The 14030-nt window shown below is 37.9% G+C and overlaps 1 protein-coding gene across 1 annotated transcript in view; it reads right to left on the reverse strand.

Moving 5' to 3' along the window:
• gan.S (gigaxonin S homeolog) overlaps positions 1 to 14030 on the reverse strand; it is a 40156-nt gene that overhangs the window by 21108 nt on the left and 5018 nt on the right. The window contains exons 2-5 of the mRNA XM_018260464.2: positions 8532 to 8646; positions 5923 to 6273; positions 2492 to 2709; positions 771 to 892 (exon numbers count right to left, since the gene is read on the reverse strand). Of these exons, the coding sequence (XP_018115953.1) occupies positions 771 to 892; positions 2492 to 2709; positions 5923 to 6273; positions 8532 to 8646 (806 nt within the window). The remainder of the gene's footprint in view (positions 1 to 770; positions 893 to 2491; positions 2710 to 5922; positions 6274 to 8531; positions 8647 to 14030) is intronic.

Genomic DNA, 14030 nt, shown 5'->3' on the forward strand with positions numbered 1-14030 from the left:
CAGTAGTCAATCCCCGCTGCACAACTGTAGTTTCAAAACTGGTATGGAGAGAAGGGCTGTCTTGGGGTGGTTTATTTGCTGCAGTTGGTAAGAGGGGAGGGTAGCTAGTAAAGTAGAACCGTGATTAACATTTGTTTAGAAATTTCAGTTATGGGATCTAATATGCAGATACCATAGATTATCCAGAAAGCTCCAAAATGTGGCATTGCCACATCTCACAAACAATACTTTATTATGGATTTGCTTTGTCGGAGTATTTATTAGATACTGCCTTGTACTAAGCTAACAATAAATCCTATGATTAAGGGCGGTGCTCCCGAAACGCGTCACACGTTTTTTGGTCGGTGACCTGTTGCAATAAACCACCTTTTTTTTTTAACCGGAGTGCCGCCTTTCCTCTTGTTCAAGTACGGTACATTCCTCTACTGCTGCATATACTAACAAACAGGGGTGCACCAGCCATGAGGCAAGGTAAAAACCTTGCCTTAGGCTGCATTTCCCCCACAAGTTAGCCGCTCCTTAAACTGGAAATTCGACTCTTCTAGTGCATGAGAGCATAATTGTGTGCCCCCCCGCTCCAACAGAAGATGGAAAGAAGAGCGGTGGGGAGGAGGGGCAGCATCACAGGACCCACCTCAGGGCGGCTTAGGGGTCCAAATCAACCCTGCTAACAAATGCATATAAACGGAATGGTTACAAAATACATATAACTCTTACTCCTTCTTTAAACCAGGTTTGTTTGCTGCAAATTTTAGAAGTTACCAGCATACCTGCAGAAAGAACGCCATGGTTTATTCTTGGTGTGCTAAGTGGTGCTAGTTCAATCCATAGCTGTCGATTAGGATCATAAAGAGGACACATACATCGCACTGCAGCTAGTGGCTTACGGGTTCTGGAAATAAACACAATCAAATAAATCAAATCAATGTGTGCAAAATGGCAGTTATACAATGGTAAAACTAAAGAAATACTGACAATTTGGAAAGGAGTTTCAGCTCCCTAACCATCACCTGGAGACTCAACTGTCAACCACAATTAAGATCTATTAAAGCAAAAGTGCCATATTCTTTTAAATGTTTTGGGGCATACTATAGTATAACGTAAGTTTAATTAGGGGCAAGTCCTCATTGACCAACCTAAATGATGTTTGGAGGGATTAGGCCTCATTCAGTTAATCACTATATTTCCTGAAACAAAAAAATACTTTAGTCAGAGTCTGTATAGGTTTACTCCCAAATTCTAATAGCATATAGGCAGGTTAATTGATAAAACTGTGTGCATGCATGCAGTTGCACTACAGTTATAGTTGTATTTTGGCCCATGCCACTGGACCTCTGGTTGTCCCTGAGGAGTTGGCTTTGAGATTATGTGATCAGCCTTTGATGTGGGATATCATACTAGATACCATGGGTCAATTCCCTGTGGAAACTGTGACCCTACACAAGTAACTTGTTGAGGACTTGCCAAGACTCGCCACCTCCTACATAAACAAAAAGCATGAGTAGGCAGCATTCACAGTTCGCAGAAAAAGTGTATTAGGTGAAAAAATTCACATTAAAAACAGGCAAGTTTCGGGCATGCAACGTGCCCTTTATCAAACCAAAAATAGTAATACATAAACATACACAAGGGCATACACTTCTGAAAGGGATTCACAGGAAGTGACTTCACAAAAGATTTTCATTCAATGGTTATAACCTATGCATATCTCTATCCACGTTGTAGTCTATACATGTTACCTATATTCTAAAGGAAAAAATAGTTATTTCTCTCTATGCTTTTCTCTGGCTTTTTCAAAACATATACAGCATATTTTTTCAACTAATACACTTTTTCTGCAAACTGTGAGTGCTGCCTACTCGTGCTTTATGTTTATATATATATATATATATATATATATATATATATGTGAAGTAGATGCTGGCACTCACGAAAAAGCAGTCATTGTTGCCTGGGTGCAGTTCCACATAATGATGGGTGTTTATTCGCTCATGTAGCTGCACTCTCAAGACTTAAAGTGTAAAAGTACATTTATTGTAGGTGAAAATTAGTTTTTCACCTACAATAAAAATATTTTTACACAATTTTCTGCAATAAAGACGTGACATTTTAAAGAGACAGAGTGCTCTCCGGGTACTACTTATATTTGTAGGGAATTTTACGCACTCAGACATGGGGACTGCAACCTGTTGAGAAGCACAGAAATATTGATTTGACAGCCTTTTATCTATTTGAGAGGAAATCCCTACCACACAGTTCAACTGAAGAAGTCAGAGGCCTCTCAATGTTTGTCATGGTGTCCTAAATTGGGAGAAATTACTGTGTGTGATGTGTATAACTAATGTGCACAGTGAGAGAAAGGCACACCAATGACACTTTATTGTCAAAATGACCTAGCTACATTGTAATACATTGAATCACAAGCTTTACAAATATCGCTATTAAAATAAAACATGATGCAATAATTTTTAAATAATGATCTGTCACTTACGTTCGCTCCTCGCCACCAACTGTGACAATGCACTCAGAGTAGCCCCTCGGTTTAAAGGAAGCCAGAACTGCCTCTCCTTGCTGAGGCTGGCTAAGAGGGATGTTGCTACACTCTCTGACCATCTCTCGGACCAAAGGCTCAATAAGCATTTTCTCTCGCAGATAACAGGAGTCCAGACCAGAGACCCATAAAGCAGAGCTCACATCTTTCATGTGAACCTGTGTAAGCAAAATAAACTGGTTTTACATTTTTTATTATAAATGGACCTGTCAAAAACTCTGCTAAACAACAGTAAATACAAATTAATCTTAAAAAGCTATTTATAATATTTAATTCTCTGAGTGAATATCATAACTAATAGTAGAATAAAGACGTCACTCAACAGAGTGACATAACAATGATAGGAAGCAATTTTTTACATAATACAATTTTTCAGATAATCACTATTCCTTCTTATTAACATTTGATGTGTATAATCAATATATTAAAAGTTAAATGTATAAATATTTTTTCTTTACCTTTTATTATTTATAAAAAGCTGGAGACACTGGTTAAAATCCTAGTAGAAACTCTTTGCTTTGCAAGCGCTTGGGAAAGGGCGAGATTTAGCCCAAAACGTTGCCTGTTTTTTCTGACAGAATAAACTTGAGAAAGGGCGAGATTTAGCCCAAAACGTTGCCTGTTTTTTCTGACTGAATAAACACAACTTTTCACTTTTGCAACAAAGAGGTGCTTTACCATAAATCTCCTGGCTTCCCTGAATACTGGGTTAGACCAGCTATATTTGCCAGTAAATGTTACAGTGAGCATGACTCATCAGACTCTTCCCTTTCCCCCAAATGCTCCCTAAAGAGCCACATGTTAGGGAAGCATATTCAATACACCCCGATTGATTAAAAGTTAGATCTTCATTACAAATACCAGGCCTCGTTTTATCGAGTAAAATCAATCTCAAATTGACATAGAATTTTTTTCCAGAAAGAAGGGTGAAGGGATGGTACACACCACGCCTTAAAAACAATGACAAAGGGCCACACATACCCCTTTATAGGTTGATTTTGCAGTTAGTCTGGCAATGCTTGTGTAATTGTGTTATTGTTAAGAGATCCTCATGGTTGCATTACAATAGATAGTCGATAACATTGCCAGGAACAGACCAAAAAACGTTAGACAATGGAGAAGTATTTGCAGGTGCTTTGCTGTCTACATATGAGCAATCATTGGGTGTCAAACCAGCAAACTGTCTATTCCAGTAGTGTATTTGTTCTTTGTAGCATTTGGTAAGTAAGACCACAAACACGTAATAATAAGCCAAGGCCAATGGTATATGAAGCAGATTTTAGATGTTCAGGTACGTTGCCATCTCAATTATTAAACTTACTGCCACCTCACACTACCGGCACATTCAGGATGCAGCAAGGGCTAATTATAGTGTGCCAAAATTACGGCAGGTAAAACATTTTTGAAATCTTCCACATGTGGCATAAGACTCTATAACACTTGGATACAGCTGCCAAGTCTCCTTAACTCACATCTGCTGTCATAATTATGGTGGCCAGTAGTGATGAGTCTGAGAAGGGGCACGGAACTAGGCTGCAAAAGTGTTTAAATGCTTGTAAACTGTAAGATATATCTGTCAAATGCATGCATTCCACCATCCCCCTACCTTAATAATAGAAATAGAATTAAATCTATCAAGTCATTTATCAGACTTGCAAACTCACAGTGGTAGAATAACAACGATCAAGAAAATAAATGATATTCGAAAAAGGCCCCACAGAAATCCTCCAAGCTTTGAGAATAAACTCACCTTGGGGCCTGAATTCCTAAACTACCACATAAGTAGAATTTATTTTTCTCATTCTTTTGATGTGAATGTGATGGTTAAGCCATTCCACCCTGAAACTAAGTTCACACACAGTTTTGAATACATTCATATGATAAGTATTACAGTAACACATAATAACACTTTGGGGTGTCTGCATATAATTATTCCAACTGCTATTACCTGATTAATAATTATATGTTATGCAGTAGTGAAAACCTGAACGTGTGTTTGCAAAAGAAAGAGTTCTAATAGCTGGTGTAGAATCTGGAATGGCGATATAAAAAAGTACTCTCTCTTCTACACAGCTATGTAATAACAAATTGTAAGAGACTATTTATGTAGTGGGTAGGTATAGGAATAACAAAGAGGAGAAAAAATAAATATCTGCTATCTAGTGAATCTTAATATTGTTAATCTGCATATTTATTATAAACAATGTATTCAAAGTTAATTTACTTCTCACTAAACAAATGATATTATACACTATGAAAGCTACCCTATTTTAACTTTATAGTGAAGAAATAGCTATTCTTCACATTTTTGAAAGTCACTTTGTGGTGGTTGTTAAACAGACATTGGTATCACAAAGAAATAGTTATAAAAAATTATAAATAATATAGGGGGATATTTGTGTTGTTGTAAACACATATTACACAATACAGGTATAAGTGATTGTTTATGCCCAGCAAGTACAGTTGCAGTTGGGCAACTTTAGGTGAGGTTGTTGCACAAATCAGTGCCATTCGTTAAAGGTACTTGCATCAAAAATCTGATCCATGCACTTTCACATAGTTGCGCACTCATTACAAAAATTGTACACAAGAGCACCTATTCACACAGGAGACACAACGACCTTGCCTATAAAGAAAGCAGATGCAGGCTGATCACTGGAAATTACAGCATTCAATTGCACCCGATTCACATTCACATGTAACCACATGCATTTTAACACATCATCACCTCGTGACATAATTAGCCAGGAATTGTGGAAAAAATGCTGCATTGTGCATGGCAACTTACATCAGAAATTGCACTTTGCACACTGCATTTGTAAATCATACAGTTTTGTTTTCCCTTTTCTGAATAAACTCCTCAGCTTGGATGTGCTGGTCTCATTAAACACATTGACATAAATAAAACCAATCTGTCTCCTATGAATAATGGGGGGGGGGGGCTTTAAGCATCCCTAGTAGTGGAATAATCAAAACTTCCATGAATGCTGTAATGACCATGAATGTTGTAGGAGCAGAGACCTGGTTTCAATGACCTAAAATTAAGGTACCACATCTTTAAACTCATGGTGGCTTCTCTGTTTGCTCTCAGAATATTACAAAACGATGACCTAAGGTAAACGTTATAAAAGGGCAATATTCATTAAGTACATATGCCAATTTTGTAGGTTTCCTTCATAGGTCACTTATTATGATATAAATCAGTTGGTTTAGCATTTTTTCTGGTGGTATAGTTTCCATTTACAATCAGAATAAATGAACGGCAATTTTCTCCCTGTGGTCTTTATATGTTAACAATTAATGCCAAACTATGGAAACATTTTTGACACAAACGGCTAAAGTAAAATAGCACATATGACAGAATACCATACTTTTCTTGCTTCCAAATCATGGGATAGCCATCGAAGTACGGCTTCAAAGACATATTTTTCATTTCCCACATTGAGTTTTTCTAAAGACAGCACTTCCTTGACTTTTGTTGGACCCAGCTCCAGAAACTCCTCTGTGCCGCTGACATCTCTGAAGTGTGTCTCCAGAAATTCTGTAGCCACATAATGCACATGGTTCAGGCAGTAATGCAGAGCAAAGTCACGGATGCCAATGCAGTTCTCAGCAGTGATACAGCCCTCCAGAAACTCACAGCACAAAGTTTTGAGGTCAGTAAGAAGTAAGAGATCTGCTGCCTGAACCACATCTTGGATAGTCTCTTCACTTAGCCTGATCTGAAGAAAGAGAACATTATATTAGTCATTATGGCTTCAAGCACATGTTCATAGCATATGGTCAATTGATGCAACTTTCAACAACTTTTCACAGCACACTCATTCATTAATTAATGTTTGTGAAAAAGAGGTGTTCTCTCTGATCTCCTCATAATCACTTAGTTATGTATATTAGAGAAAGAGCTGCGGAAAGAAAGTCTTTTGCTTGTGGTGAGAAAACATATTGTCAAAACAAAGGCTTCATTTCATGGAATGCTCCCTTTTTTTTTCTAGAAGAGTCAGTATCTATTTAGCTTAGCAGTTCACAAAAGTGACATTCCTCCCTTCTAAATTGATTTATATGGGCTTTTAGGAGAACATTTATCAGTGGGTGAAAGTGAGAGCTCACCTTTTGATAACCACTAATATCAACTGATAATAATACTTGTTCTCTCTGTACATTTCAATAAACAGAATTGAAAAAAAAAAACATCAACTGAAATCAAAAGAAGCATATAATTCTTGCAAACTCTTTTGAACTCCATAGGTCACAGGCATACTGAAAGTCATTGTATTGGTTGCAACACATTGGGTTGGCTGACTATGGTTAAACCACTGAAATAGGGGGTTTTCAGGTTTGATTTATCACCAGCAGGTAAATTCACCAACAAATTACAAAATCACTGCAATGCATTTTACTACTGAAGAATTAGATTACAGTAGTAAAGGAGGTGTCTGAGCTTGCCTGTAAAATTCAAGTTTTATGGTACATCTGTCATGAATATTACAGTATATCTGGAACAGCACTTTGTAAAATGCAAGTTAAATCCTGTGCTTTTATTAATGCCATACAAATGATATAGTTGCACCTGCATGTTCTTTGGGGTCTTTTTCATTGGTTATGATTTCTGTGGAGCGCAATTAAATTAGTTGTGTTAATTCTCTTATGCTATGTGATATGGCTTTAATGCCCTTGTCAATATCTTAGTTCAATTCTGGTAGTTTTTGGGGGTTTTTTGTATCAGGGTGCATTAAACACAAAACACACCAGGCTGTATCGGGAATGTTCTGTTAAGAAATAAAGGGGATTATGTAATAAAAGGCCCTACATTTGCCCAGGAGCAGGAAGCATTTACTGTCACCTGTTTAAAAGCAAGCATTTTATTGGTTGCTATGGGTTACTGCTTCTGGGCAATTTTTTTTTTTTTTTATTACATTTGGGGAAAGTGTTTTTATACTTTTACTTTTCATCTGTTTATGATTTCCATGTGTGGATACCTCTTTGTGATTTAAACCAATACACTAACCCATACACTAGAGCAGTGATCTCCAACCACGGGCTCGTGAGCAACATGTTGCTCAACAACCCCTTGGATGTTGCTGCCAGTTGCCTCAAAGCAGGTGCTTATTTTTTTAATTCCAGGCTTGATGGCAAGTTTTAATTGCACAAAAACTAGGTGTACTGTCAAGTACATCCTCCTTTAAGATGCCAGTCCACATAGTGGCTAACAAATAGCCAATCACAGCCCTTATTTGGCACCCCTTGGAACTATTTTCATGCTTGTGTTGCTCCCCTACTCACATATTCACATATGAATATGGCTCACGGATAAAAAAAGGTTGGGTACTCCCACAGTAGAGAGATACAGTGCTTTTAAGTAGCTGAGAAAATGCTAAATATATTTTCCAACCATATTTAAATTGTATAAACATTGGTCTATTACTCAGATACCAAAAAAATGCAGGCTGAGAGAAGTGGAGCCAGCAGTCTGTGTGCGTTCAGCTTAACCCTGCAGATACTATGGTCATTGAGGCGGGGTTATGAAGTGTTGTGACCAACGCAGAACTTGAAATAATATCTGTTCTTAAGAACAGAAACACATACTAAAACTATGAGCACAGAGGCCTGTTTGTTGGATTTTGGTGCCAAAATGCATACTTGCGTTTTCACCCCTAAAATCTTCCCCATGCTTCTGCACCCAGGCTGACAGTGCATGTAAGTGCAGACACAGGAGAGGGTTGAGTGCAGCAGCGGTGGAAAACAACCCATATGTGCTCATAGCCTAAGAGGAAATAGAAAATCCTTTAATGGAGAATAAATAAAGTCATTAGAACCATTGCATTTTCCATAAATGTACTGCTTGGACTTGTCTCAGGTGCACATTCTGCCACAAATTGTAAATCCCCTGTATACTACATCCTAGTTCCATGTAAGTGTATATGAGAATATATGTATGAAACATATTTTGCAAAGAAAAAAAAAAGGTTTGTCACACAACCTGCCCACTGAAGAGATAGTCCAGGATTTCTTTCATAATGTCCACAGATATGCCTTCCAATTCAATCCGATAAATGGAGCCATCATTCTTTGGGGGGTTGTAGTTGAGCTTTGCGCTAGAAAAAAAATATCTTTCATTTTCCTTGGCTTATTATGCAAAGTAAAAATCAGTGGTACCACTTAGCCTGCAATTAACCACAGAAGAAGCAACTTGACTACAGCATTCTTCTATACATAGGGCCTGCAGAGCCTTCAGTATAAAAAAATATATACCTCAATCTCTCCACCTATTACCACTTTGATACTTTTCCCACAATTACATTGTTTCAGCAAGAGCCAGTAAAGTATCTTCATTTTACAATGGAAAAAAATATTCATCCACAGTTGAAATGTATTTTGGGAATAGATTTTTTTTAGCAGGCAACAAACTCTGTCTGACATCACCTTAATGGCATATGACTGCCATTACTCACTGCAATCCTCTCAAAGAAAACAGCAGTTATCAAAATGGCATGGTCATTAACAGACCCTTCCCTTTCAACTGAATGGCTATCATTTGACTTGCTCATGTTAGTGCACTAAAACAATTTCTTAGGGAAAAAATCTCTCAAAAAGAGGAAAAATAAGTTAAAAATGCATATTCATGTGCACTTATTAAATTGGGTGTTATTTCTGACATCTGCAAAATACCCACAACCTACTCGAAAAAGCTGGTTAGTAAAAATAAGGTGTAATTTACATGGTTACAGGACTGCTGATAGAATGGAGGAATAGACAACCACAGGAAGACGCAGGGAGTGGCACTTGCAACCCTCAAACAGGGCTAGAATAAATGCCCCAGTTGCAGGGCTGTGGAACCATGGACTACAGCAGACACATGGACTACATACAGCAGACAAATGGCTTTATTCCCCACATCTGCTATTTCCCTGGGGCAAGGGAAACTGTGGGGAGCAAAGGAGCAGCTTTAAAATGCAGCACTCTGCTCTTTGACCTGGAAGTGCTACAGCTTATAGTACCTACGACCATTGGCGCTTTGATCTTTATTCCAGAATGTGGGTTCTATGATCTAAATCACTTTAAGAGCTAATGCACAATTATCAGAGTACAAGAGCTGGTATTGAAAAAAAGTTTACACTGTGCATATATTTTGCATTCCATACTGAGGGAATGCCATATAACAAGTGAGTTTTGGCCTGTCACCTTACAACCACTCTGGATCTGGTAAAGTCTATTAAAAACAATTTATAGCAATTTTACAGAAAATTCTTTTACATAAAAATCAGAGAACAACCCTGGCTTCTAAGAAAGTTTTACAGTTGCACACCTGTTTGAGCAAGTTTGTACTTGTGTCATTGTCATCTCATTACATAGCTTATTTCATATATTTCAAATAGCACAAATGTATTTCTGCACTGCTCTTTTATACACAGCTTTATAACAGAATACAGGTATGGGATCCGTTATCCAGAAACCCGTTATCCAGAAAGCTCCAAATTACAGAAAGGCAATCTCCCATAGACTCCATTTTATCCAAATTTTTAGAAATTATTTTCTTTTTCACTGTAATAAAAGAGTACCTTGTACTTGATCCCAACTAAGATATAATTAGTCCTTATTGAAAGCAAACCCATCCTATTGGGTTAATGTAATGTTTAAATAGTTTTCTAGTAGACTTAAGGTATGAATAACTAAATTATGGAAAGATTATCTGGAAAAGCCCAGGTCCTGGGCATTCTGGATAACAGGTCCCATACCTGTATTGTAGAAGGAATCTCAGCCAGTCAGAAACTAACTAATGATGGATAAGAATGGATGCAAAGGTTAAGCAAATTGTTACATGGTGCATGTTTCTTAAAATATGGACCTTGATTTCCCTGTAAAGAGATGCTACTGGCTTGTTTATATAAAATGCGTTACACACACACAAGCAATGATTTGCTTTAGTCTAACATTTAAAATCGATATCACATGCATAAAGCAGGAAGGATGTACATTATAAAGGGCCATCTATAGGGCTATTGATGTACAGCAGAAAATAACTTTTATATTAATACAGTTTTGTTGTAAAGGTGGTTTGGAAAGACAAACAGTGCTGTATTTGTATTAACCCTGCCAACCCAGCTGAGGTCACAAATAGTAGATGATAAATGGAATGAAATGTGTGACCTGTTTTCCAGAATGTTTAGGACCTGGCATTTTCTGGGTAAGTGATCTTTCCATAATTTGGATCACCCTACTGTAAGTCCACTAAAAATAATAATAAATAAAGCCAATAGGATTGTTTTTACTTCAAAGGGGATTAATTATATCTAAGTTGGGATCAAGTACACGGTACTGTTTTATTATTACAGAGAAAAAAATTAGAATTAGAGTGGAGTCCATGTGATCCGTAATTCAAGAGTTTTCTGGATAACATGTTTTAAGATAACAAATATATATATAACAAATATGACTTAACAATTGAGACACAAAGTACAGTACAAAAGAAACTCATGAGACCGAATCCACATAACCAAATGGGTTTATATCACTGTTAGCGTCTAAAAAATAATATCACTATTAGATATAAAGATGTTAATCCTGCTCTCTAGTCAAGTACCCCAAGAGCAGCAAACAAATTATACATTATGGCAGTTCAAGGCAGAAAAAACTGGTTTACTTGTTTCTAAACCCAATTATAAACATTGCATATTTAGTAAAGCTTTGAGGGGAAATGTTAAAATATTACAAAATATACACAGTATTTGTATGTGTGGGGTGATGCATTATCTAATATATCATTCGTATTCGTATTGGATTGCAACTGCCCATTTTATTTCCTGATGACTAGCTCTTGGCTACAGCTGTAACTCTGATACGTATATCCTAGGACTGACCATTGGAGAAAACTGCTGAGATCCTAGCAGACTGTGTGTGACTTAAGTCCAGATGTATCTACATAGTAACATAGTAAGTTAGGTTGAAAAAAGACACGTCCATCAAGTTCAACCTTTTTACTTTTTTTAACCTGCCTATGTGCCAGTTGAAACCCATCTGAAGCTTCTTCTATTTGCCTCAGAGGAGGAAAAAATTCCTTCCGGACTCCACAAAGGCAATCAGACTAGTCCCTGGATCAACTTGTACTATGAGCTGTCTTCCATAACCCTGTATTCCCTCACTTGCTAAACACCATCCAACCCCTTCTTAGAGCTATTGTATCAGCCTGTACAACTGGTTCAGGGAGAGAATTCCGCATCCTCACAGCTCTCACTGTAAAAAAACCCTTCCGAATATTTAGGTGGAACCTCCTTTCTTCTAATCAGAATGAGTGACCTTGTGTCAGCTGGAAAGACCTACTGGTAAATAAAGCATTAGAGAGATTATATGATCCACTTACATATTTATACATAGTTATTAAAGCACCCCTTCAGTGCCTCTTCTCCAGCATGAACATCCCCAATTTGGCCAGTCTTTCCTCATAGCTAAGATTTTCCATACCTTTTACCAGCTTAGTTGCCCTTCTCTGCACCCTCTCTAATACAATCTCAGCTCAGCAACATGGCTACTCCTCCAGGGACTACAGTTTCCATCCGCAACTTCAAAAATATACAAGAAGGTTAACTGGCTCCTGATAAAATTGGCCAGTTGCCACATTGATAGAACTGCACTGGGGACTTTGCCAGCTTTAGAATTTCCTGTATGCGGCTCCTATTTCCTTGGGTAGAGGGCAATAAGGCACATGGGCAGGTTGATGGGTGTAAGAGGTGGGCACTGGTGATGGGCGAATCTGATCCATTTCGCTTTACCAAAAATTCTCGAAACAAGAAAACAGTCACCAATTGCATTTTTTTCACCCGGTCTATGGGCATATTTTTCGCTGTCAAACCTGGCGACAATTACGCTTTTCTCTAGTGACCACTTATCCTTTGCACTCCTAGAGCATGTGCGTGTATGGGGGGGCAAGATCGCAGGCTAGCCTAGGGGAGCGATTGCAGGCCAGCTTAGTGGCGCTTTGATTTGAAATCCGGAACAGTGAATGTGAAAAGTTCTTAGTTTGTAGACTCCACTGGGGAAGGGATTGATGTGAATGATGTATAATCTTGGGAAAGTACTGCAGAATATATTGGCACAATATAAATAAAGGATAATAATACTAACACATCAAGGAACATGGGCAATAGAAATAAATACTGTAGTTCAACCTGTTTTTGTACAACTTTCTGTACAACCTGTTTTGACAGGGCAACTTTTATTGATGTTAAAAAAGTGCTGACTGGGAAACAAATAAATAGTATAGCAAGGTATGATCCCAACACATTGGCACACTAAGCATTTTTCTAATGCAATACCTGTTCCACATGGAAACTAAAGGGTAATAAAAGTACATTATGTGCAAGTAGCATTCTGATTGCACATTATAATTGTATTAAGATTACTGTGTGCCTCAGGACATATTGCAATGTACGAGATGTAGGCACGCCCTGCCTGTGGAATCTTGTTGGAGCATTAGGACGCTTTCTGTGCTAAACTCCTATAATAAAAAAAGTCAGCTAGAACTTTTATTAAATAAATTAGTAGGTGCATAGAAAACCTCTGTATAAACCAGAAGTGCCTCTTCGATTCTTGGGAAATAGGCACTAATCCAATAAATTGAATTTGCTTGAATTCACAGTAAGCTGTACAAATGACAAGCTATTGCTCGAGTTCAAACCTGCCAAGGGAAGAGAAAGCAGGCAGGAGAAAACCTTCTAGTATGCTTTCTAGAGTGACCAGTTCAATCTGCAATTTGGATATATGAAACACTAATCAGGTTGTCAAGTATAAATTCAATTACCCACATATATAACAATCAATTTCTTTGCTGCAGACCCCTTTGCTCGTCCTTTTAGTCAGATATGTTGCAAAAAGATGTGACCCCCGGGGCCTCTTTAGCTATTGCTGCAGCCACACAAAGTTGCTTCAGATAGGGATGCATAGAATCCACTACTTTAGGATTCACCCGAATCCCAAATCATTGTAATTAGATTCACTAACTTCTCATCCACTCACAACTGCTTGGAAAAAACACAAGAAGATGTGAAGAATGTTTAGAACAAGCCCATTGTTTTTTTATCTTTAAGGGTGGCCCAGCGGTGCTGAAATTCACGAAAGGAGCTGAAAGCCACCGCAAGGAGGAAAAAGCTACTGAATGGAGCTGAAATCTGCCGATTGAAAAACTGAAGAAGAGAAGAATAAGGACTTTAAAGGTAAGTTCCACTGAACACCAATGGTCTTTTTTATAACCCTGGCCACCAATGTTTTTTTAAAACTTTTATGGGGGACCCTGGGTGGCCACCAATAGCTATTTATAACTTGTGGGGTGTGGGGCTGGCCACCAATGTTTTATTTTTTTTTACTTGGGGGCTGGCCACCAAACTTTTATAACTTGGGGGGTTGTGGCCACCAATGGGTTTTTTTTAACTTGTGGGGCTGGCCACCACATTTTTATAACTTGGGGGGGGGGGCTGGAAGTTTAATT

This window comes from Xenopus laevis, chromosome 4S (genome assembly GCF_017654675.1).
Source record: "Xenopus laevis strain J_2021 chromosome 4S, Xenopus_laevis_v10.1, whole genome shotgun sequence".
In the NCBI taxonomy this organism is placed as follows: Eukaryota; Metazoa; Chordata; class Amphibia; order Anura; family Pipidae; genus Xenopus; species Xenopus laevis.